At 35.9% G+C, this 27471-nt stretch overlaps 1 protein-coding gene and 1 pseudogene across 14 annotated transcripts in view; both read left to right on the plus strand.

The window, feature by feature from the left end:
• RIMS2 (regulating synaptic membrane exocytosis 2) overlaps positions 1-27471 on the plus strand; it is a 780622-nt gene that overhangs the window by 268288 nt on the left and 484863 nt on the right. For all 14 annotated transcript variants that reach the window (XM_017885186.1, XM_017885169.1, XM_017885171.1 and 11 more), the window contains one exon: positions 8268-8578. In XM_017885186.1, the coding sequence (XP_017740675.1) occupies positions 8268-8578 (311 nt within the window). The remainder of the gene's footprint in view (positions 1-8267; positions 8579-27471) is intronic.
• On the plus strand, positions 10292-11033 carry LOC108537592 (40S ribosomal protein S6 pseudogene; annotated as a pseudogene).

The following is a 27471-nucleotide window of genomic DNA, read 5'->3' on the forward strand; positions in this document are numbered from 1 at the left end:
TTGACATGTTTTTGCAATGGCTGGTACCTGTTGTTCCTTTCCATGTTTAGTGCTTCCTTCAGGGTCTCTTGTAGGGCAGGCCTAGTGGTGACAAAATCTCTAAGCGTTTGCTTGTCTGTAAAGGATTTTATTTCTCCTTCACGTATGAAACTTAGTTTGGCTTGATATGAAATTCTGGGTTGAAAATTCTTTTCTTTAAGAATGTTGAATATTGGCCCCCACTCTCTTCAGGCTTGTAGAGTTTCTGCCGAGAGATCTGCTGTTAGTCTGATGGATTTCCTTTGTGGATAACCCGACCTTTCTCTCTGGCTGCCCTTAACATTTTTTCCTTCATTTCAACCTTGGTGAGTCTGACAATTATGTGTCTTGGAGTTGCTCTTCTCGAGGAGTATCTTTGTGGTGTTCTCTGTATTTCCTGAATTTGAATGTTGGCCTGCCTTGCTAGGCTGAGTAAGTTCTCCTTGATAATATACTGAAGAATGTTTTCCAACTTGGTTCTGTTCACCCCATCACTTTCAGGTACACCAATCAAATATAGATTTGGTCTTTTCACATTGTCCCATACTTATTGGAGGCTTTGTTCATTTTTACTCTTTTTTTCTCTAATCTTGTTTTCTTGTTTTATCTCATTGAGTTGATTTTCAATCTCTGATATCCTTTCTTCCACTTGATCAATTCAGCTAATGATACTTGTGTATGCTTCACAAAGTTCTCGTGATGTGTTTTTCAGCTCCATCAGTTCGTTTATGTTCTTCTCTAAACTCGTTATTCTATTTAGCAATTCATCTAATTTTTTTCAAGGTTCTTAGCTTCCTTGCATTGGGTTAGGACATGTTCCTTTAGCTTGGAGGAGTTTGTTATTACCGACCTTCTGAAGCGTACTTCTGTCAACTCATCAAAGTCATGCTCCGTCCAGCTTTGTTCCGTTACTGGCGAGGGGCTGTAATTCTTTGGAGTCAAAGAGTTGCTCTGGTTTTTAGAATTTTCAGCCTTTCTGCTCTGGTTTCTCCCTATCTTTGTGGTTTTATCTACCTTTGATCTTTGATGTTGGTGTCCTACAGATGGGGTTTTGGTGTGAATGTCCTTTTTGTTGATGTTGATGCTATTCCTTTCTGTTTGTTAGTTTTTCTTCTAACAGTCAGATCCCTCAGCTGCAGGTTTGTTGGAGTTTGCTTGAGGCCCACTCCAGACCCTGTTTGCCTGAGTATCACCAGCAGAGACTCAGTTGGAAACGTAGAAATCACCCGTCTCCTGCCTTGATCCTGCTGGGAGCTGCACACCGGAGCTGTTCCTATTCGGCCATGTTGGAATGGATCCTCAGGAGGGTTTTTTTTTGTTTGGAGGACTCTTGTATGTTATTTTCTTTTCTTTCTTTCTTTTTTTTTTTCTTAAGACAGGTCTCACTTTGTCACCCAGGCTGGAGTGCAGGGGCACATCTTGGTTCACTGGAGCCTCGACCTGCTGGGCTCAAGTGCTCCTCCTGTCTCAGCCCCCCCCAAGTAGCTTGGGTGGGCCATGTCACTATGCCCAGCTAATTTTTTAATTTTTTGTAGAGGCCAGGTTTTGCCATGTTGCCCAGGCTGGTCTTGAACTCCTGAGCGCAAGCAATCTGCCCACCTCAGCCTTCCAAAGTGCTAGGAGTATAGGCATAGCCACCGTGCCCAGCCTATTATTATTCTTTATAACAGACGTCTTTAAAAATTTTATTTAATGTTTTGTCATTGGTTATAGGTGGTGTATAGAAATCCTGTTTATTTTTCTTAATCATGATTTGATCGAGGAAACTTACTGAGCTCCCTTACTACTCAATATTTTGGCTGTAGATTTTTGCATTTTGTATCATAATCAAATGACGTTCTTAATCAAATAGTGTTCAAATAAGGACAGTTTTATTTCATCCTTTCTCGTGTGTGTATGTGTGTGTGTCTATGTGTGTCTGTGTGTGTGAGAGAGAGACAGAGAGAGAGAGATTGAGGAGAGATTTACTTGGCTAGCATCTCCAATACAGTGTTGAACAGAGGTGGTGATACTGGGAATCCTTTGCTCATTTCTTACTTTAAAAGGAATGCTGTTACCTTTAATTCTTAAATATAAAATGGGATATAGAGTTTTTGTAGATATCCTTTCCTAGGTCAAATCATTGCTAATTTCCATAATATTTAGTTGCTAGATTTTATATTGTTTTCACACAAATGAATCTTGCATTTTATGAATGCTGAATGGTTTTTCTATGTGTATTGATAACGTCATTTTATTTCTATTTTAATTAAATAATCTGATGAATTTCATTAATATGTTTTTTGAAATTAAACTATTCTTGCATCTTTGGTGTAATCTCCCCTTTGTCATGGTAGGTTCGTCTTTGTTCATTTCTTTCTCATATATATTTGCTATATAAAATTAAGGTTTTGGTTCAAGATTTTAAGACGTATGCATTCACTTCCACTTGTACTATTGGGCTATTCACTTTAATTTTGTCTGTGGTAGGCAGAAAAATGGCCCCTCTAAAGATAACCATGTCTTAATTCCTGAAACCTATGAATGTTATCTTACATGGCCCCCAACTCTTCCCTTTCCTCAAAAAAGATGCAGATGTGATACAGTAAAGATCTTGAGATAGGGAGATTATGCAGGTCAGCCCTAAATGCAATCCCTTGTATCATCAGTGCATACGTATCTGTGCACAAACACAGAGGAGAAGACAATGTGAAGATTTAACAGAGAGTTCAAAGATGCTGTTCTTGAATATTGGATTGATGTGGCCACAAGCCAAGGAATGATGATACTCACCAGAAGCTGATTGCCAGAGGAGACAAGGAACTGGTTTTCCCTAGAGCCTTCTGAAGGAGCGTGGCCTTGTTGATATCTTGATTTTGGTCAGGTGATACTGAAATTGGACTTCTGGTCCCAGAGCTGTGAGGGAATACATTTCTTGTTGTTTTACGCCACCAGTTTGGGGTAATTTGTAACAGCCAATTCAGGAAATGGATCCACTGCTATTTTCTGATATTGCCATTAAAAATTTCTCATAAATTGAATCATGGAAGTTTCCATTTTTCCCCCTTCTATAATATTTTGTATAAGTTTTAGATAGCTATTTCTTCAGTGATTGGGAGAAGTCAACTGTGAAACCATCTAGGACCTCCTGTCTTTCTCTCTCTTCTTCTCTTTCTTCCTTCCTCTTTCCTCTGAACTTACTTCTTCCATATTAATAATTTCGTGGTTGCCTTCATGCAGTCTCTGGGATCTCCAATTCAGAACCAGATATTCATTAATGAGCTGGGGTCTTGCCTTAATCATGGTATTGTGTGATATTGCAAATTAATATATTAGTGATATTTTACATTAGTGATCTTATAAATTCATATACATAAACCAAGTCTGTGGAGGCTTTGTTCAGTGTCAGAGTTACAAGTGTGTCCCACTTGCCTAAGCCTAAAGCTTCTAGGAAGGTGTAGGTTGAGATTTCCACAGCATTTTTTTCAGCTTTTTTTTATTAATGAAGAAGGCACCAGGCATCCAGAAGTGAACATGAATTTCAGTTTCTCATTTCACATGGAGCACTTCTAGTTCTGCTAAACCATAAGACCTGTGCTCTTATTCACTGATACCTGCTTTTTGGCTGGGGACATAGTAGGCCTGAGGCTTTAGCTCTGCTCGTTTCCTTTCATTTGTTTTTTATTTTTATTTATTCGTTTATAAGTTAAAATTCTGGGTGTAGAAACAACAGTCTTTCTTTTGAAAGACATGTCTGCTTTCAGCAAAAAAAGGTTAAAAGTTTAGATTTATATCATGGCATACAACAAATTACTTACATAGGTAGAGGTAAAAATAGAGTTTGGGGAAAGTAATAGAGAAGGTTAAAAGTTTAAATTTAGGCAAAGTGGTAAATCTCAGTATAATTTTAATTATAATGTATCTGAGGCTTTAAGTGCAAGTTACATTGCATTTCTTTGCAATTTTGTATTTTGTTTTGATAAATAATAATGTAGATATCTAAAATTTTTAGTAATACAAACTTAATGGCATAATGTATGATTGTATTTTCAGCTTAATTGTCTTGTTTTTATTATCATTTCCTGTCTTTTAATTAATATTTGGCATTTACAGTTGTCAAAGCTTGGAAGATGTATTCATCATATTAATTATGAAGCTGTTAAAATTTCTACTTAATTATCTGATTGTTTCAGTTTTCTTATTTAACCAGTTATTTATTGTAAGTTTACAGAACTTAATACTTAGTAATTTTATCCATCCCAGTTCTCTAATTTAATTGGTTGAGTTTCATTTGCTATTTCTTTGGAGCATACCCACATACTGAATGAATACCTCAATAATTCTGATAATGCCATCTGTTTCTTTTCAAAGGAAATAGCTTAATATTAACATGCTTTAAATAGTGTGTTAAAGTTCAACCTTAGTAGCAGTTTCATGTTTTCAGCAATCCCATGCTTTGTTCCCTGTGACTTGCTAAACCATCTGTTTTCTAGTTTCTGATATTTACTCCAAGCCCTTCTACCTTTGATCTGTTGTGCTGTTTCTTTTGAGAGCTATTATTGGTTGATTTTGCTATATTCAAAACTTGCACTTTTAACTTTTTTGTTTTTTGAGACAGAGTCTCACTCTGTTGCCAGGCTGGAGTACAATGGCAAGATCTCGGCTCACTGCAACCTCTCCCTCCCAGGTTCAAGAGATTCTCCTGCCTCAGCCTCCTGAATAGCTGGGACTACAGGCACGTGCCACCACGCCCAGTTAATTTTTGTAATTTTAGTAGAGACGGGTTTTCACCATGTTGGCCAGGATGGTCTCAATCTCTTGACCTCATGATCCTCCCGCCTTGGCCTCCCAAAGTGCTGGAATTACAGGCATGAACCACCACGCTTGGCCACTTTTACATTCTTTAAGTATCAGCCCAGGCTTCCTTTTCTATCTTCTTCAGCCTTCCTCCTTCCACCCCACAACTCCTGCCTAAAGCTGGGAAATCAGCCATTTTATCAGAAACCAGAAGCTACCAGGACTTCTCTTTCTCGAGGTGTATCTGGTCCGTACTTTGTACTTGGGCAAATATTAATCTCTGAACATAGCCGACAATGTTCAAAACACGTGTAATGCATATATTATATTATAATTGCCTTCCTATTTAGATTCTTTTATCAGTTAGCTGGCGTCTTTTTTCTCCTTTGCCATTAAGGCAATGGATGGCTTAAGGGATGAAATTGATGAAATGGGAAGATTGAAGCTCATTACTTCGAGCCTGAGGGTATTTGAGGAAAGTATTAGGTATACAGAAAAGAAAAGTCAAGGAAAAGCTTGCTTCTTCTATTCTTCTATATTGTAGGGGAAGAGAAAGAAGACAGGTGAGGCCAGTAGATGATTAGAGGTATGTTCCAGTGTCTTCTTTCCAGGCTTTGACCCAGGATGAGGATGCATTTTGGTTAAATTGAAGGACACCTTTACTCTTATTATTATTTGAGATCCATGGAAGGGAATCACCCTTTGGGATGCCCTAGCATCCTTCAGGGGCATAAGTACTTCAGAATGAACTTGGCAGTGCATCATGATTCAGAAAGGCCAAGAAAAGGCCAGGCTTGACTTCCAGAACTATCCTTTGTTGTAGTGTGGCATGAGCATAACTACATGTCCCAGACATGACACCCATCTATAGTGAGGGATGAGATAACTTTGCAGAAGAAGCTGCAGAGTAGACAGCTTGTGCCATAGAGAAATAGAGGATCATTCAGGGACTAAGAGAAGTTGGCAGTGCTGTGGGAACTGAAGTGAGATTAAGTTTTTTGAGAAGTACAAGTCTGTCTAAGTTGAGAAGAATCAGACTATGGATTTGATGAGCTGCAGGTTGTGTAGCAGCATAAGCCTTGCAGAACACCTGAATACTTTCTTGGAGAACAGCCAAAAAAGGAGCAGAAATATAAGAAATAGAGAATTTGTCCAAAGGAGCTATTATTTATCAGCCTACAATTTACTGAGTGGCTTTAAAGAAGAATCTGGCAGAATTACCTGGAGGATTTGGGGAAAAATATTACTGGGCACTGCCCCAGAGTTTCCTATTCAGTAAGTCTGGGGTGGGACCTGGGAATTTGCACTTCTGGTGATACTGATGCTATTCTCCCTGGGATATTCTTTGAGAAGCTCTGCTCTAAAATACATTAAGTAACCTGCTTACCTTGTGAAAAATTTTATTTTTCAACTGCTACAAAGCAGCAAAATGCTGTTTCTGCAGATGATAGTGATTGGATAATTGTCTGTCTCACAAGCTCTCATTTCTGTTTCATTGTTGATTACCAGGCACGAAAGGATGCTCTTCTTCAGTACTCTGAGTGTGACCTAATTCAGATAAATTTATATCTTAAAATAATCTAAAATATATTATCACTGAAGCATAAATAACAACTTGTTTAAAATAGAAAAGTTGAAATTCAAACTTCATTTATTTTTGCATTATTTTGTGGTTCTGTTTTGAGTGACTTTTAAAAGAGATCTGCAGTACTTGCGTTTGTCACAAGATGGCATCAAAAGACTGAGATGCTGACTCAGATTTGATTTTTGAGACTGTTGATGGGTTAGGTATATTTCATGTCTATTCAAATCAATTATAGCAAAATAAATTTGAACAATGAGGCATATTCTTTTTAATTTCAGTGAAATAATGGTGTTTTCACATCAAAATACTTATAAAAATAAAATACATACATATGTTGATATTATTTATGACTAATTCTTTAGGAAATTAAAGAACATACATCTTGGCCTAATAATATCAAATATATTATTACCATATTTCCCCCAGTAGAATTTTAAACAACTTAAACTTAGCAAACATTTATATCTTACCATTCTATAATTTATAAGGTTTTATTATGTTAGTAGAAGATGTAGTTCCTGCCTTCAATAAGCTTCAGATTTAATTGGGGAGAAAAGAAATGTATATACAATTCAATGAAAGAAAAAAATAATAAAAATGAGCAAGTACAATGTTGTGTGATAAGATCTGTACAAACTATGAACTGGAATAATGGACAATAAGATAAAAAATCTACGTGGTATTTTACAGAAACATTTTTGTGTCAGTTGAAAACACCATGTTGAACCTTTTACTGTGATTATCTATACTGTTGTAATTTATTTTATGTGAGAAAATGTTTAGCAACCTGGAGAGCTGTGTAAGAGTAAGTATTTGACATAAACAAAACATTTAGCACTCACACACTTGAATTATGAACACTTATTTTATGATAATATGACTTTTTAAATGATTAATTGAAAAGGATTTTTCGGAAAAGGGTGAAGGGTTTTCTGGCCACAGAGATATTAATTACAATATGTTTAGATTTCTGGAATCTGAAAAATATATCTGTTGAAAAATTGAGTATAGAATAGTTGTGCTGGGAGTTGGGGAGAGGAAAAGGGCTGTTGCCGTTTAATGGGGTGTAAAGTTTCAGTTTTGCAAGAAGAGTTTTGAAGATCTGTTTCACAATGTGAATATACTTACTGCTACTGAGGTATACAATTAAAATGGTTAAAATGGCGAATTTTATTTTGTGTCTTTTGTCACAATAAAAACATCAAGTGCATTACTATAAATTATTAGCAATTAATAGGTTTTTTTATAGAGGATCAACAAGGCTTGTAGCTTTATTTTAGCCATTAAGTGCTACTTGAAAAAAATAAAAGCCCCCTTAAGAATAATATAATTGCTGATAGAATGTTAACCTAATATTAACAGCTAATTTTCTTTATAACAAGTAATATTCTAGATATTTTAAATAAATTATTTCTAATATTCAACCTCAAAATACAGGGAAATTATCATCTTTATTTCCCTATTTTATCATTAAGGAAACTAAGTTTTATAGATATGAAGGTTCAGTTCCTTGTTGAAAGTTGCAAAGTTTCTAATTTTGGAGTTGGTATTTAAACCCAACTGTCTAGCTTCAAAATCTATTTTCTGTGTGTTACACAATGCCTCTAATTTAAATAAAACTAATTAAATAGTACAAACGAACAATCAGCAATTTGGGACTCTAGTTTGCTATCTCTGTGGTCAATAAATGTTGTCTATTTCATTAGAATTATTCAGAAAAATTAAAAAAGTATGTATTATTTAATTTACAGTAGCAGTTAATTAGGATTATGTTTTAACTTCAGAAGGATAACCATACAATTTTTTGTTTGCTTGAATTTTTGTCTCTTTTTGTTTGTTTTTAACTTTTGGGAACACTAATTTTTTCCCCCTATGTCTTCATGTGCAGGTTATGTGGGTATGTAATTTGTGCCGAAAACAACAAGAAATCCTCACTAAATCAGGAGCATGGTTTTATAATAGTGGAACTAATACACCACAGCAACCTGATCAAAAGGTTCTTCGAGGGCTAAGAAATGAGGAGGCACCTCAGGAGAAGAAACCAAAACTACATGAGCAGACCCAGTTCCAAGGACCCTCAGGTGACTTATCTGTACCTGCAGTGGAGAAAAGTCGATCTCATGGGCTCACAAGACAGGATTCTATTAAAAATGGGTCAGGCGTGAAGCATCACATTGCCAGTGACATAGCTTCAGACAGGTAAACATTTTGTTTAATCTTTAGGCAAATGTTTTACTTTTAGTCTTCATTCCAAACAGAGATAACAATACATGAAATGTTTAGGGAACGGTGAGTTGTCTAAGTAATGTAAACATTCGTATGTTTTACATAAATACTGTATGTGATGTTCAGGACTTGACCTATCATAGGTTTGAACTGTCTTAGATGGGATGTGGGAGTGTTAGGTTATCAGATAGATTTCCCAGAATAAAGAAGTGAAATAAAACAGGGAACTTAGAAGTTTTTGTCATAGGAAAGACAGACTGGCATTGGACTAATGGGAATGAAGAAGAGATGGCTATAAGACACTTTATAGAGGTTGGATTGATGGGACTAGTTGGAAGTGGGAGTTAAGATAATGGGGAAGGTTAGCAATATCTCCAAAGGCTGTATCCTGGGCTGAAGGATGATGTGGTTTTTCAAGCAAGTATATGCAGACCCAACATATACTTGGGTCTAACTCTGTTGTAACTATTTTGGCTCAGTTCTATGGGCTTCTCTGTGTTCAAAGTGTGATACTTAAAATAGTACATAGGGCTCTTATATTTCCTACCTTTGGAAGGAGAATAAAGGATTTTGATGGGAAGATTCTTTTTCTTCCTTATTTATTTATTTATTTTCTTGAAACGGAGTCTTACGCTGTTGTCAGGCTGGAGTGCAGTGGCACGATCTTGGCTCACTGCAATCTCTGCCTCCTAGGTTCAAGTGATTCCCCTGCCTCAGCCTCCCAAGTAGCTGGGACTACAGGTGTGCACCACCATGCTTGGCTAATTGTTTGTACTTTATAGAGGCAGGGTTTCACCATGTTGGCCAGGATGGCCTCAATCTCATGACCTCGTGATCTGCCCACCTCAGCGTCCCAAAGACCTGGGATTACAGGTGTGAGCCACCGTGCTCGGCCTATTTTCTATACCTTATTTTCTGTGTGAATAAAGATAAATTTAAATTTGGTTTATACTATTTCTGTTGCCCAGAAGTAGCAGGTACATTTATTTCTGTGGTGAATAAGTACAAAGTCAGGCATTTCTGCAGAAACTAATTGTATATATAGTATGGTGGGTTCTCAGGTATCAGTTCTAACAAGTAAGACCACTGGGAGTCATTTTAGATGGTGCCTAAAGTCACCACTCCAATACGTTGCTGGATCTTAAGAGAAAAAGAAAACAATGACTGCACCAGTTCTTTTACAAAGTGGTAAAAGGGAACAGTATATGTAATCCTATCTCTGGGGAAAACAGTCATCTTAATCTTGTGGAGACTTCTTCTGGGAGACTGGGTAGAAAGACCTCAGAGTTATCCTATATAGAGGACAAGAAAGTTGGAGTATTTATTTATCAACTCTCCTTTGTTGTTGGTCCAGGGCTGATCCTGGGAATTGTTAACTCTCTGAAACTCACTGGCTAGAGAAAGCGCTCAGGCAGAGTGTAACAGACACTTATAGTAAGCCGATATTACTATGTAGGGAATGGTGAATTATGAGGCAATATGGTTGGGTTGCTGGTAGTATCCGCTACACAATGACTTCAGAGATCAAGAAAGTTCCCCAAATGGCAGTTATAATGGTCAAGGTATATGAAAAAAATAGATAACCAATGGAGATAGGATTTTTTAAAAATGAGTGAATGAATGACTAAATAAAATGGATAATGAGCTCTTTTTCATGGCACCTCGGAGGCATTCACCTGCTTCAAGATGAAACTGGACATCTTCCCAGCCACTGGCTGCCAGAAACTCATTGAAGTGGACAATAAATGCAAACTGCTCTTTTTATGAGAAGCATATGGCCACAGAAGTTGCTGCTGATGCTCTGGTTGAAGAATGGAAGGGTTATGTGGTCCTAATCAGTGGTGGTAACGACAAACAATGATTCCCCATGAAGCGGGGTATCTTGATTCATGGCTGTGTCCACCTGCTAATGAGTAAGGGGCATTCCTGTTATAGACCAAGAAGAACTGGAGAAAGAAAGAGAAAATCAGTTTGTGGTTGCATTGTGGATGCCAATTGGAGCGTTCTAACTTGGTTATTGTTAAAAAAGGAGAAAAGTATATTCCTGGATTGACTGATACTACGGTGCCTTGTTGCCTGGGGCCCAAAAGAGCTAGCAGAATCCTCAAACTTTTCAATCTCTCTAAAGAAGATGATGTCCGCCAGTATGTTTTAAGACAGCCTTTAAACAAAGAAGGTAAGAAACCTAGGACCAAAGCACCCAAGATTCAGCGTCTTGTTACTCCACGTGTCCTGCAGCACAAATGGCGGCATATTGCCTGAGAAGCAACATACTAAGAAAAATTAGGAAGATGCTGCAGAATATGCTTAACTTTCGGCCAAGAGAATGAAGGAGGCTAAACAGAAGTGCCAGGAACAAATTGCCAAGAAATTCAGACTTTCCTCTCTGCGAGCTTCTACTTCTAAATCTGAATCCAGTCAGAAATAAGATTTTTTGAGTAACACATTGATAAGATCAGACTCAAAAAAAAAAAAAATGGAAAATAGGAATATAGACTCCATTTGTTTAAAATTAACCACATGAGATAGCTTTTGTGGAGCTTAGAGAGGCAGGTTTAGGAACAATACAACGAAATACTAAAACACTAGGTCACATAATAGAATATTAAGTTTTGGAATGCATTTCATCAGGAAGTTACGCATGTTAAAAATAAATTCAATAAATTTATGAGTAATTAATTCATCATTATAGACAAGGGAAAGCCTATCTGTAATCTTTGTGTTTTTTGTTTTGTTTTGTTTTGTTTTGAGACAGAAGTCTCTTTGTTGCTCAGGCTGGAGTGCAGTGGCATGATCTCAGCTCACTGCAACCTCCGCCTCCTGGGTTCAAGCGATTCTCCTGCCTCAACCTCCCAAGTAGCTGGGATTACAGGCACTCGCCACCATGCCTGGCTAATTTTTTTGTGTTTTTAGTAGAGACAGGGTTTCACCATGTTGGCCAGGCTAGTCTCATACTCCTGACCTCAGATGATCCACCCACCGCGGCCTCCCAAAGTGTTGGGATTGCAGGCATGAGCCACTGCGCCTGGTTGCCTATCTGTAATCTTAGAAGAAGGTGGTAATGAGAACAAATAAAAATTTTATATTCCCTATTGCCTCTTTCACTCACAAGTACTGGCCTGAATAAACAATTGAAATTGATTTATTGTGGGGAGCCGACAGGTTGTAGTTCCTTTTAGTCTTTTCTCTTTTGCCTGGTGCTTTGGCTGCTATTACTAATAAATTCATGCTAAATGACTCAAAGCATACTGTATATCTTCTTTCCAAACCTTATAAATGCCCAACCAATAGCTCCTTTTGTTCACAAAAATTACTTTTAGTCAGGAAAGAAGTTAGAGTTTAATATCAGATTTGGTAGTTATGCCTAGAAAATGGAACTCATTATAATTTACATAAACGTTTATTTGGGAAACACTTTAAAGAGTATTTCTTTTATTTTGAAATGCAGATTATACAGTAGTTAATTAGACATTTATCTGTAGCCAGTATTGAGTCCTTTGAATTTTTTCCCCTACAGCAAGGGGTCAGCAAACTATGAACCTGGGCCAAATTTGACTTGCCATTTGGTTTTTGTAAACAAAGTTCTTTTGGAACACAGCCACTGCTGTTCATTTACTTATTGTCTACGGCTGCTCTCAGCTACAGTTTCATAGTTGAGTTGTTGTGGAAGACCATATGGGCCTCAAAACTGCAAATATAGGACAGGTGCAGTGGCTCATGCCTGTAATTCCAGCACTTTGGGAGGCCGAGAAGGGTGGATCACCTGAAGTCAGGGGTTTGAGACCAGCCTGGCCAACATCTTGAAACCCCATGTTTACTAAAAATACAAAAATTAGCTGGATGTGGTGGTGTATGCCTATAATCGCAGCTACTTAGGAGGCTGAGGTGGCAGAATCGCTTGAACCTGGAAGCTGGAGGTTGCAGTGAGCCAAGATCGTGCCATTGCACTCCAGTCCAGGCAACAAGCGTGAAACTCTGTCTCCAAAAAAAAAAAAAAAAAAAAAAAACTGCAAATATTTGCTCTCTGATCTTTTACAGAAAAAGTGTGCCAGTCCCTGCCCTAGAGAGCAGTTCTCTTAGTGTTGTAGAAATTTCTCCCTTTGCCCATTTTCTTTTGTCACCATTTAAATTTTTTCAATTAAACCTATTTTTTTTTGTTCCTTTATCTCCCACCCTGCCTCCCAGCTTCTATCCTTCTCTCTCTGTCTCTCTTTCTTCTTTCTTATCAGAATGGGTTTTCTTGCAGTATTTGAATTGGACAGGGAAGTGGAGGTAATGCTAGGAATATGATTTCAGTTTAAAGCATTAGTAATTTGTTTTTTCAATACCATTCAGAAACCAGTGGCTTCAGAAAGGGAAACTTCAGTTCAACTTAATTTAGATCTCTATGGACTTGTAACTATATTTGAGACAGAAAAGTATGTTATTCTTTTAAGGAGCTTTGATCTGTAACGTGATGCAGTAGTTTTGACCTTTTTAAATGACTTGTTATTTCTCTCACAGGTTTTGGTACAGTGTTTTACAGATAGGCCATTAGTATTTATTGAATGAATGAATATCAAGTTGGCCCTAGACCTTAGCGTTGAGTAGGCAAATACTTACTTAACATATACTCATAAAATTGCAATTCTTTATCAACTTAGATGAAAAATATTTTTGAGTTTCAAGTATGTTTTTATTTCAAAATAACTTGTGAAATACATTTTAAAACTGGATTTTTTTCTGGTTAGGAAAATAAAAACAGTGAAAACTAAAGTAAAACTGTTTAAAAACATTTAGCTGATATTTCTTACATTTGAAATTATTTAATAGTTGGATGCTTCATAATTTTCGTAGTTGAAAATAAGTGAAATGTAGGAAAGTTTTTTTATTTGCAAAATTTTACTATTTATTTAATATGTAGCAGTTTCTACAACATTTAGAGAAGTTAAAAAGTAAGAAATATGGATAGTTTGTTTGGTAGATGAGAAAGAACTAGAAGTCAGAAAACCTAGGCCCATAGTGTCATCATTTCTAGATGTTTATTTTTTTCTCTGTGTCTCCGTTTTCTCATCTCTGGAATGGGAAAAGACAGTCTAAATCCTGAGAAGACTTCCAGTTCTAAAATTCTTTATTGTGTTGTATTTTAAGCTCCTCTGCCATGAGATAAACTTGAAGGCATTCTCTTTCGCTATTTTTTCTCCTATAACTGGTTGTTGTATGACAAATTAATGCAGGATTGTCTTCGTTCATATTATAATTCATTGTTATAATTCATTCATTCAACAGATATTTATTGAATTTCAGTATAGTATTTGTTTCTACATTTTACTGCTTACATGATGACTCTTAATGAAAATACCAAGGGTAATAAAAATATAAAACAATTATCTTGGATCTAAACTGTAAAGTTTTAAGGTAGGTTCAGCATGATGAATATTTAGCAGTTTGGTAATCACCATTTCCTTGTTATCTAATACTTATGACTTTCCAAATATCTCTGTGACATTGATTATTTAAAAATAAAAATAATATTCAAAATATGTACTTAACACTTCTGCTTCCAGTACAGATGGAATAATAGTGCCTGGATTTACTCTTATACAATAGGCATAATAAAATAAAATAAAAGACATCTAGATTGAAAAGAAAGAACTAACACTTTATTCACAGAGAACATGAATATTTGTAGAGAACATTAAAGGGATCTATAAAATTGTTACTAGAACTGGTGAGTTTAGTAAGGCTGTAGAATATAGTCAATATCTGATAACCATTTATATTTCTAAATAGTAGCAAGGAAACACTTATAAATAGAAATTTAAAAAAAATTTAAGACCATTAAAAATACAAAATAAATTTATACTAGCACCAAAAAATGAAGTACTTAGATATGAATCTAACAAAATATGCACAAGGTTTGTGTGTTGAAAACACTGAAACACTGATGAAAGAAATAAAAGAAAGTCCGCATAAATGGAAAGATAAACTGTGTTCACGGATCATACAACTCAGTATTGTTAAGATGTCATTTCTCCCTAATTTGATCTATATATACAGATAGATTCTAAAATTAAAATAGAAATGTTTGAAATAACCAAAACAGCTTTTACCAAGAACAAAGAGGCCTAACACTACCTGATTTGAATACATTTTAAGTCTACAGTAATCAAAACATTGTGGCATTGGCATAAAGACAAATGGATCAGTGAAACAGAATGGAGAGTCTTTATATAAAGCCATTCATGTATAGACAAGTAATTTTTGGCAGAGAGGCAAAGGCAATTCAGTAGAGAAGGGATAGTGTTTTCAACAAATGATGCTGGAATAACTGAATATCCATATGCAAAAAAGTTTGAAGCCTAGTTCTTTTTATTGTATAAAATTAACAGAAAGTGGATCATAGAGATACATGTAAAACCTAAAAGTATAAAACTTCTGGAAGAAAATATTGGATAATATTATTTGATCTTGGTTTTGGCTAAAACTGTAAAGCTTGTAGGAGGAATTAGAGGAGAACTTCTTCCAGATTTTAGAGTAGTCAATAATTTCTTAGACAAGACGCAGAAAGCACTAATTCTATAAAATGAAAAAAAAAAAAAATCCGCAACAAATTAGACTTCATCAAAATAAAACTTTTATTCACTGAGACACTATTAAGAAACTATATAACCACATTGTATTTCAAGAAATTTCAAGAGAAAATATTTGCTTATTGCTTAAAATGCATATTGCTTAAAAAGGTATATAAAGCACTCTTAAAATTCATTAACTTAAAATAACTGTAAAGTATAAGAAATTGGAATAGGCTGTTTATAAAAAAATATAAATTGCTAGTAAGTACAAGAAGTGTCCTATGTGTTTAGTTATTTGAGAAATACAAATCAAGACTATAAAGTGCCAGGAGCGGTGGCTCACGCCTGTAATCCCAGCACTTTGGAAGGCAGAGGCGGGTGGATCATCTGAGGTTGGGAGTTCAAGACCACCCTGACCAACATGGAGAAACCCCATCTCTACTAAAAATACAAAGTTAGTCGGGTGTGGTGGTGTATACCTGTAATCCCAGCTATACTCAGGAAGGCTGAGGCAGGAGAATCACTTGAATCTGGGAGGTGGTGGTTGCCGTGAGCCAAGATGGCGCCATTGCACTCCAGCCTGGGTGACAAGAGCGAAACTACATCTAAAAAAAAAGACAACCCCCCCCCCAAAAAAAAACTATAAGGAGATATTTTGATATATCCACTAAGAATGCTATGATTTAAAACAACAAAAATTCTGACAACACTTACCTTTTGTGAGAATTAAGAGGAATTTGACTGCTAACATCTTGCTAATGAAAGTATAAAACAATTAAAATGGTATAAATATGGGAGGCTGAGGCAGGCAGATCATTTGAGGTGAAGAATTTGAGACCAGCTTGGCCAATATGGTGAAACCCTGTCTCTACTACAAATACAAAAATTAGCTGGGCGCGGTGGCACATGCCTGTAATCCCAGCTACTCAGGAGGTTGAGGCACGAGAATTGCTTGAACCCGGGAGGCAGAGGTTGCAGTGAGCTGAGATTGCACCACTGCACTCCAGCCTGGGTGACTGAGTGAGATGCTGTCTCAATAAATAAATAAATAAATAAATAAATAAATAAATAAATAATAAATAAAGTGGTCTAAACATTAGAAAAGTATTTGACAGTTTCTTATAAAATTAAATATACACTTTTCCAATGACCCAGCAGTTCTGCTCCTAGGTATTTAATTAAGAGAGATGAAGTAATATATCTACAAAATACTTGTATGATAATGTTCATAGCAGTCTCATTCATAGAATTTCCAAAGTGGAAACTTCCCATATGTCCATCAACAGGAGAATGAATAAACAAACTGTGGTATATTCAAGTATATTCAAATAAGTGTATTATTTATCAATGAAATGAGGGAACTATTTACATGCACAGAAACATGGATAAATCTCAAAGTCATTGTGATGAATGGAAGAAGCTAGACACAAAAGAGTACATATGATATGATTCCATTTATATGAAGGTCAAGAAGAGATAAAACAAATCTATAGAAAAGAAATCATAACGATGTTTTCCTTGAGGGAACTTTCTGGGGTGATGGAAACCTTCTGTATCTTCCATAGGGATATGGATTACTGGGTGATGTATTTGTCAATGGCTATTACAGTAGTAACATTTAAGATCTGTGTACTTTTAATTGCATGTAAATTATATTTAGTAAAAAATTAAAGGAGAATTATGTGCATAATTGCTACATTTTAAAATCACTGGTTTCATTGAAATTTTATTAGTAGTAAATGTTTAAGACTTATTGTGAAATCGAGTCTAAATTAATGAAATTTTCTTTATAATCAGTGTTTCAATAATGGATCTTTTCAGTAGATTCAGATGCTTATATTTATAGAATACTGATAGTGTACCCAAAACCAATCAATTGTATTTAGAATTTACTAAGTGTGCATTACATATGGTTTAAGGACTATCTGGGTAGTCTGCTTTCATGAAATCATGATCATGATTGTCATGACTCTTTTTCGAAGTGGTCATCTGTGCTATGTGGTAAGAAAAAATAGCATAACCATGAGAGAAATAAGATAAAATGTTGTAAAGGGAAATAATTTGTAAAAGGAAAAAAAGTATGGTTAAGAAAAAGGTTAAACTGTAGAGCTAAGGAACTAGAAAAAATAAATCACCAATGTTTTTCTTAGGTGAAAAAAGATCTAGTAACCTGGAAGCAAATGATCTCATAACCTTTATTCCTAGATATTTCTTCTTATGCTTTTAGAATACAGGTAAAACAAAAGGCAACAAAATGGCTATGTCTTTCGTGCCACTTTCTATGAATTTATGCACATTCGATAAATGCTTGGTGCATATGATGAATGAGAGAAGACTATAATAATTAACAAATGTCTTTAACATGACTGATGTCTTTTCTGTAGCATTTTTATCTTTTATTGAAAGGATGATTAATAGACTTGAAGACAAATAATGATCTGTTCTTATATGGCCAATGCTTAATAGACTTTTTTATTTTCAAGAATATGATATGAGCTCTGAAAGACAAAATATCTCCCTTAAAAAGGATGTTTAACGTAGTATAATAATTGGTTTTACTGCATAGAAGTCAGTTTGTTCTCTTGGAATACATAACTTAAATATTTCAATTTTTAGGTGGAAAAAAGAATCTCTATTTCTATTTTGAACTGAATTAAACTTGAACCATTGTCAACTTTCCTTCATTTAAGTGACCTATAATAGAGTTGCAACACGTGCCAGCTTGCCTAGGACAGTCCCAGTTTACACATGCTGTCCCGGCATTCTGCGTAGATTGACATTTGTTCTGGATTTTATATGAAGTATTTTATTAAGAGTTGCATTAAAATAAGCTGGGGTGAGTTTGGAAGGTCCCCATTTTGTACTTACATACTGCTTCTGCCATGATTTCATACTGTGTGGGATGCATGTGTGGTGAAGAGTTCTCAACTGAAATATCAGCAATAATCCATCTTTTTCCTAACTTTTCAGATACAAGACAGCTAACATTTCTTTTTAAAGGACAGGATGCAAGGTGCCACTACTAAAACGAAGTGTGATAGAAAGATCTTTGGTGGTGGTGGTAGAAGTATTTGACATTGCTGTGCCATTTGCCTTTTGATGTATTGGTCAGTTTTGTCATGATCCATTTTTTGGCCTTTGAGAGGGGAGACTATAAGGTTGTTGGAGATTATAAATTAGGGTAGGAAATAGAGGCTGAACAGTCCTGTCATAGAATTTACAGAAGGTAGTCTGGATTTTTTTTCTGCAGTGGTTTGTCATTTATTGTATAGTGTAAATTTATAAATATTTGTGTATTTTATTATTTGGTAATTTTAAAAATTTGCAATAAATATTTCAGCAGCAAGATGCTAAAATGAAAATGCGTTTTACTGATGAATGTGGAACTTGTGCAAATTTTTTGTTGACATTTGCTATCCACTAGGGGCTAGTAGTCACAGAATACATCCTTGCAAAAGAAAATATAAACCTGTTGAAGAAGCAACATCAATTTCAAAAGTTAGTAGAATTATTTTAATAAAACCCAGCGATGACAAAGATGTGCAAAGTGCATTTTATAAGTTAGCTGTGAAGCATGACTTTTCCTTTAGATTAGACAACTGTTCTTTTTAATTTTAGTCAATTTCAATTCCAAGTTGTGTGTATGTGTGTGTGTGTGCAATCAAAAAGTAAATCATTGGCTCCATTATCAGAAAACTTTACTATACTAGTAAGTGTTGACATTTTAAAAGGCATTTTAAAACCAATGCTTTTCAACACTAAGACATTTAAATTTTCTCTACAAAAGAAAGGGATGAATTGAACAAATTAAACAAATTTCATTATGCAACAGTCATGTGTATCTTCTTCCTCAGTGTATTCCTAGCACCTCACACAGTAATTGATACATAGTAGTGCTCATTAAATAGTTGTTGAAAGACTGAATGAATAGATAAGTAAAAAAGCTTAAGAAAAAAGAAGGAAGAATTATAAGTATATTAGAGTGTCTGACAGAACCCCAGGAAAAGAATGAAGATAGACCTTACAAACAATTAGTTATGGACTCAAATGCTATGAACTGTATCCCCATATCTTGCCTCTATTTTTCAGTATATCTGTTCTTTTGTGTCTTTCCAAAATGTTTTCACTGGTCAGCTGTTCTGTGTGGAATGAAAAATGGTCATCAATAGAAATTTGTGAATAAATGAAAGAAAGGAGTTTTGTACTGGTCTTCATATTGAAAATCAGTACATTATTGGCATATATATCATACATCCTGCTTGGGAATTAATATGATAACTTAAATAAAAGCTATTTTATTTATTTTGGTAACTGAGAGATTCAGTAGTCAAAATGTTGTGATGAAAATACAGTTGAGGTCTAAGATAGCATATAGTTGAACAGTGCTTTATGCTAATTAGGGTTGATAGAAAATAAATACCAACTGCCATTTGAAAGCTGTTAAAATATTTCATCATTTGATTTCATAATGGTATGCATATGAAAGTATTTTTAAATGGGCTGTATGCATTTTGATCTGACATTGGTTATCAAAATTGATCTGTGGACCATAAAAAAATCATCCTCTCTTAAAAAGATACAAATAGAATTTTGTTTCATGCCTCTTAAACTGGGTACAAAGACAAGGGTAACAACTTCTGAACTCAATCGTAGCATATAATTTTAAGTTATCTTTTTTTGCTGACATTTAAAAATGTCAAAACTTGCCATGACTTTGACATTTTAAAAAAGTTTGTTACTTTTCTTCATAGGTTGGAAGTAAAAAAATGAAGTAACATGAAAAGTACACATTTTATTTATGTATTTTGATTTTTTATTGATATATAATAGATATACATATTTTGGGGGTACATAGGATATTTTGACACATTATATAATATGTAAAGATCAAATCAAGGTAGTTGGGATATCCATTACCTAAATATCTTATCTTTATGCTGGGAACATTCAAATTATTCTCTTCTGGCTATTTTGAAATGTACAATTGATTATTGTTAACTAGTATCATCCTACTGATCTATCAAACACTAGGTCTTATTTCTATCTAATTGTATATTTGCATCCATTGATCAACCTCCTTATGCTCCTTCCCTCTGCCCTTTCTGGCCTCTGGTAACCATCAGTCTACTTTCTAGAGATCTTCATGAGATCCACTTTTGTAGATCCCACATGAGTGAGAACATGTAATATTTGGTCTTCTGTGCTTGGCTTATTTCACTTAACATAATGACCTCCAGTTCCATCCATGTTGCTGGAAATGACAGGATTTCATTCTTTTTAGGGCCAAATAATATTCCTTTCTATATATATGTCACTATATATATATATATATATATATATATATATATGGCCAGGACTTCTAGTATTTATTTTTATTATTTTATTTGTATTTCATTTATTTTTTTGAGGACGGAGTTCTCGCTCCTGGTCGCCCAGGCTGGGTGCAGTGGGCCAGATCTCAGCTCACTGAAGCTCCGCCTTCCGGGTTTACGCCCATTCTCCTTGACCTCAGCCTCCCGAGTTAACTGGGACTACAGGCGCCCCGCCATAATCGCCCGGCTAGTTTTTTTGTATTTTTTTGTAGAGACGGGTTTCACCTTGTTGCCAGGCATGATCCTCGATCTCCTGGACCTCGTGATCCACCCGTCTCGGCCTCCCAAAAGTGACTGAGATTACAGGCTTGAGCCACCCGCCGGGCTAGGACTTTAGTTATTATGTTTGACTAAACAGTGTAGTGAAAGTAGGCATCCTTGTCTTGTTCCAGGTCTTAGAGGAAAGACAGTTTTTCCCCATTCGGTATGATATTAGCTGTGGTTTTGTCATATGTGGCCTTTATTCTTTTGGCGTATGTTCCTTTCATATTCTGTTGAATTTTTTTTTTTTTTTTTTTTTGTAAAGGGATATTTACATCCCTTGAAATTATCAGATGAATTTCTCTTGAAATTATCAGATGAATTGGAGTTCTTTTGTATGTTACTTGCTTCTTTCCTCTAGCTGCTTTTAGGATCCTGTCTTTATCCTTTACCTTTGAGGATTTGATTATTAGATGACTTGAGTTAGTATTATTTGGGTTGAATCTCTATGATATTCTCTGACCTTCCTCTACCTGGATATTTATATATTTCTCAAGTTTTGGAAAAATTTCAACATTATTTCTTTGAATAAGCTTTTACCTGTTGCTCTTGTTCAACTCCCTCTTAGACACAAATAATTCTTGGATTTGGTCTTTTCTGATACTTTTCTATTTCATGTAGATCATCTTTATTATTTTTCATTGTTTTTCTTCTTTCTCCTCTTATCGTATTTTCAAATGGTTGTCTTAGAGCTCTCCGATTCTTTCCTCTGCTTGATCCATTCTGTTTTTGAGAGCCTCTAATGATTTTTTTCAGTTCAGCTGATGTATTTCTCAGTTGCAAGATTTCTGTTTTTAAAAAATTATTTTAATATCTTTGTTAAATTTCTCAGATGAATACCTGAATTGCTTTTCTGTGTTAACTCGGAGATCACTGAGTTTCCTTAAAAATGCTATTTTTATATGTGAGAGAGCTCACATACCACTCTCTCAGTGGCATCAGTAACTGGTTCCTTGGTTTGTCCATTTGGAGAGATAATGGTTTCCTGTTTGCTATTGCTTTTGTGGATGTCTTTCTATGTCTTTTCATTGAAAGATTATTTATTCCAATCTGCCCTGTCTGGCTTGTTTTGTTTTTTACTTGACTTGTTTTCTTAGAGATTCTTTTTAATTTACCTGTTGATTTTTTTTTTTCCTAGGTTGCTGCCTTCTTTTTGGTGTTGGATGGTACCTTAAGCCAAAGTTTGCCTGGCTATAGTAAATGATTGGGTTGCTGCCCATCCTGAATGGGAAAAGTCCAAAGGGGATATTCTGGCAGTGTTGGGGGTTCATGCCCAGGGGATCTGTGGAATATACCTCCTGTAGCATGGTGCTGTGGACTAGCCCCTCTGATTTGGCATCTCCTTTGATTGAGTTAAGGAACAGTTTCCAGGACTGAGATTCAGTATAGAAATTGTGAGTTGCGCAAGTATTCCATGCACTTCATGGTGGGCAGATTATGGGGAAAGGCATCAAATATCTTACAGTTTTCTTGGAGTTTTTTCCCTTCTTTGTGGCCCTGGGAACTGTCTCTTCCTCATGTTTAAATTCTGGGATATTGCTGATGATAAATTGGTGCCGTATATTTGTTTTTCATTTTCTGTGGGGGTGGAGGGAGTGAAGCCAGCTTGGTTCTTTGTCATTTTGGAACCGGAGCAAAAGTATATATTTTAGTAAAGTTAAAATTATTTTTTCATCAGCAAGTGTTAAAAGTTATTTTGTTCAAAATGACTTAGTATTGTTGCTATAGAGATGGCTTTGACAGGTACTTGAAAAGTTACTATGCTTATTTATAAAATGGTTTAAAATCTTGTTTCCATAATTACTCAAATTTTTTGATTTGCATGTTCTCTGTGAATGTGTTTTGGAGTAAATTTTAAGACTTCTCAGTTCTTGGAGAAGAATTTTCTCATGTTTCAAGGTTTATTTCTTCTGTATATTATCTCTGCTATTGTTTGTTTGTTTGTTTGAGACAGAGTTTCACTTTTGTCAACCAGGCTAGAGTGTAATGTCGTGATCTCGGCTCACTGCAACCTCTGCCTCCCAGGTTCAAGCGATTCTCCTGCCTCAGCCTCCCAAGTAATTGGGATTACAGGTGTGTACCACCGTGCCTGGCTAATTTTTGTATTTTTAGTAGAGACAGGGTTTCACCATGTTGGTCAGGCTGCTATCGAACTCCTGACCTCCAGTGATCTGCCTGTCTCGGCCTCCCAAAGAGCTTGGATTAAAAGTGTGAGCCACCACACCTGGCCTTATCTCCCCTATTCTGTATATTTACTGCATACTCCAGCTGCTCAGTTTCTGTTTTCTTTTTTTTTTCTCTAACACTGTTACTATTTTCGTTTGAGTGTGTATTTTTATAGACATCCTCTGCAAATATAAGAATATGTATGTGCACTATATATACCTATTTCTTTGAAGTGATACCATACTATATATAGTATTTCCTTATCTTTCTTTTTTAATTTAGCAGCATATGTTGGAAATCTTTCTTTACCAGTGGATAGAGTGTTCTTCTTCATAAATTTTAGTGGATGTGTCATATTTATTTAGTCTGTAATAATGGACAGTTAGATTATTACCACTTTTTTTCTATTACAAATGCTATCATGATACATAAATCCCGTGTGTGTGTGTGTACTTATAGTTTTGCATAATAGTAAATCTGTAAGATAAACGAAAATTCCTAGAAGTACAATCTCTTGGTTAAAGAATGTATGCAGTTTAAATTTTTGTAGTCATTGTGATATTGCCCACTAGAAAGGATACACAAAGTTATACTTCTATCAGTAGGTATTAGGGTTTTACTTTCTAATTAGCCAACACAATATTATATAACTTTTGATCTTTACCAGTGCAATAGATGAAAAATGATACTGCATTATGTTTCTAATTTTCTTTTTTTATCATAAGTGAGTCAAACTGAGCATTTCTGCATATGTTTAAGAATAGTTTTTTCTTTTAAAACTCTGTTTATATCTTCTTCCATTTTCTATTGAGTTTTGGTTTTATTTCCATGGATTTTAGCATCTCCATTTACAATGTAGAAAATAACTCTTTGTGGAATGGACTGTATGTTAGTTTTCTGTATCTATATAATGAATGACCACACACTTAGAGGATTATAAAAACATACTTTTTAATTTCAGTTTGTGTAGGTCAAGATTAGAGTACAATTTAGCTTAGCTGGGTCTTCTGCTTAGGATCTCAGGAGGCTGAAATCAAGGTGTTGCCTGAGGCTGAAATCTCATCTCATGCTCAGGGTCCTCTTCAAAACTCCCTGGTTGTTGACAGAATTCACTGCCTTGCAATTGTATGACATGCCCTCAGCCCTTAGGGGCTACCCAGTATTCCCTATCAGATGGCCTTCTTCATAGCATGGCAGTTTGTTTTTTCAAAGCCAGTCTGTGCTGCTTGGGATCTCTCTGACTTCTGTCTCTGACCTCTAAACTCTCTTTTAAAGGGCTAACATGATTTATCAGACCCACCTAGGGCCTGATAAAATTAATTTCCCTTTTGATTAGTTTGAAGTCAACCAAGGAGGGACCTTAATCACATCTGCAAAATCACCTCACTTTGTCATATAATGTAACCTAATAATGGGAGTGATGTCTCATCATATTCACAGACCCTGCCAACATTCAAGGGGAGGGATGATGACCAGGGTGTGTAAACCAGGTGGTGAGAATTGTAGGAGCCAGCTTAGAATGCTGCTCACCTCAGATTGCAAATACTTTCCCCTAGTTTATTATCTTTCAGTTTTGCTTATATTACTCTTTTTACCAATGCATAAACATAAACATACATTATGATGGATTGTATTCTTTTTCTTTTCTTTTCTTTTCTTTTTTTTTGAGACAGAGTCTGGCTTTGTCGCCTAGGCTGGAGTACAGTAGCACAGTCATGCTCACTGCAGCCTCAACCTCCTGGGCTCTAGCAATTTTTCCACCTCAGCGTTCCAAATAGCTGGTACTACAAGTGTGTGTCACCATGTCCAGCTATTTTTTTCTATTTTTTAATTTTTAGTAGAGATGGCATCTCTCTAGCCTGCTTAGGCCGGTCTCAAACTCCTAGGCTCAAGTTATCCTTCTGCCTTGGCTTCCCAAAGTGGTGGGATTACAGGTATGAGCCACCCTGCCCAGCCTATGTTTTTCTTTTATGGCTCTTGATTTATTTATTTTTAATGGAGATATAATTCATGTGTCATAAAATTAATGCTTTAAAATATACACCTCAGTGGTGTTTAGTTTATTTTTGAAGTTGTCCAACTATTACCACTATCTAATTCCAGAATATTTCCATAAATCCCAGAAAACTTGTGCCCATTAGCAGTCACTTGTCATTCTTCTCTTTCCTCAGTCCTTTGCAACCACTAATCTACTTTATGTCTGTGGATTTGCCTATTCTGGACATTTCATAAAAATAGTATCATGCGGCCGGGCACGGTGGCTCAAGCCTGTAATCCCAGCACTTTGGGAGGCCGAGACGGGCGGATCACGAGGCCAGGAGATCGAGACCATCCTGGCTAACACGGTGAAACCCTGTCTCTACTAAAAAATACAAAAAACTAGCCGGGCGAGGTGGCGGGCGCCTGTAGTCCCAGCTACTCGGGAGGCTGAGGCAGGAGAATGGCGTAAACCCGGGAGGCGGAGGTTGCAGTGAGCTGAGATCCGGCCACTGAACTCCAGTCCGGGTGACAGAGTGAGACTCCGTCTCAAAAAAAAAAAAAAAAAAAAAAAAAGTATCATGCAACATGTAGCCTTTTGTTACTGGCTCTTTCAGTTAGCATAATGTTTTCAAAGTTCATTTATTATGTGGCATGAATCAGTAATTCATTCCTTTTTATGATGGAATAATATTTCATTGTATGTATATACCACATCTCTTTTATTCATCAGTTGATGGACTTTTGAGTTTCTCCTTTTTAGCTTTATGAATAATGCTATTACAGACATTTGTATGTAACTTTTGTGTGGACATATGTTTTAATTCTCTTGTCTGTATTTTATTATAAGCGTTCTGGGGAGTATGAAGTGGTTTTTATTTGTATTTCCCTAATGACCAGTGATGTTGAGCATCTTTTCTTATGCTCATTGGCTATTTATATATCTTCTTTGGAGAAATACCGAATCAAATCCTTTGTTGAGGTTCTACTTAAAAGGCCCTTTCTTCTTCACTAAGATTAATACATATTTCTGTTATTCTAATACTGTTATGATTTTATCTTTACATTGTAAAAAAAATTGATCTGTCTGAAATTTATTAAAGTATGGTGTCAGGTGAAACATGAACAAAGCCTCCAAGAAGTATGGGACTATGTGAAAAGACCAAATCTACGTCTGATTGGTGTACCTGAAGGTGACAGGGAGAATGGAACCAAGTTGGAAAACACTCTTCAGGATATTATCCAGGAGAACTTCCCTAACCTAGCAAGGCAGGCCAACATTCAAATTAGGAAACACAGAAGACACCACAAAAGAAACTTCTCGAGAAGAGCAACTCCAAGACACATAATTGTCAGATTCAACAAAGTTGAACCAAAGGAAAAAATGTTAAGGACAGCCAGAGAGAAGGGAAGCCCATCAGACTAACAGCAGATCTCTCGGCAGAAACTTTACAAGCCAGAAGAGAGTGGGGTCCAATATGCAGCCTTCTTAAAGAAAAGAATTTTCAACACAGAATTTCATATCCAGCCAAACTAAGCTTTATAAGTGAAGCAGAAATAAAATCCTTTACAGACAGGCAAATGCTGAGAGATTTTTGTCACCACCAGGCCTGCCTTACAAGAGCTCCTGAAGGAAGCACTAAGCATGAAAAGGAACAACCGGTACCAGCCACTGCAAAAACATGCCAAATTGTAAAGAACATCGATCCTAGGAAGAAACTGCATCAACTAACGAGCAAAATAACCAGCTAATATCATAATGACATGATCAAATTCACACGTAACGATATTAACCTTAAATGTAAATGGGCTAAATGCCCCAAATTAAAAGACACAGACTGACAAATTGGATAGAGTCAAGACCCATCAGTGTGCTACATTCAGGAAACCCACCTAACGTGCAGAGACACACATAGGCTCAAAATAGAGGGATGGAGGAAAATCTACCAAGAAAATAGAAAGCAAAAACAGGCAGGGGTTGCAATCCTAGTCTCTGATAAAACAGACTTTAAACCAGTAAAGATCAAAAGAGACAAAGAAGGCCATTACATAATGGTAAAGGGATCAATTCAACAAGAAGAGCTGACTATCCTAAATATATATGCACCCAATACAGGAGCACCCAGGTTCATAAAGCAAGTCCTTAGAGACCTACAAAAAGACTTAGACTCGCACACAATAATAATGGGAGACTTTAACACCCCACAGTCAACATTAGACAGATGAACAAGACAGAAAGTTAACAAGGACACCCAGGAATTGAACTCAGCTCTGTACCAAGCAGACCTAATAGACATCTACAGAACTCTCCACCCCAAATCAACAGAATATACATTCTCCTCAGCACCACATCACACTTGTTCCAAAACTGACCACATAGTTGGAAGTAAAGCACTCCTCAGCAAATGTAAAAGAACAGAAATTATAACACACTTTCTCTCAGACCACAGTGCAATCAAATTAGAACTCGGGATTAAGAAACTCACTCAAAACCACACAACTACATGGAAACTGAACAACCTGCTCCTGAATGACT

This window comes from Rhinopithecus bieti, unplaced genomic scaffold (assembly GCF_001698545.2).
Source record: "Rhinopithecus bieti isolate Rb0 unplaced genomic scaffold, ASM169854v2 scaffold_13352, whole genome shotgun sequence".
Taxonomy (NCBI): Eukaryota; Metazoa; Chordata; class Mammalia; order Primates; family Cercopithecidae; genus Rhinopithecus; species Rhinopithecus bieti.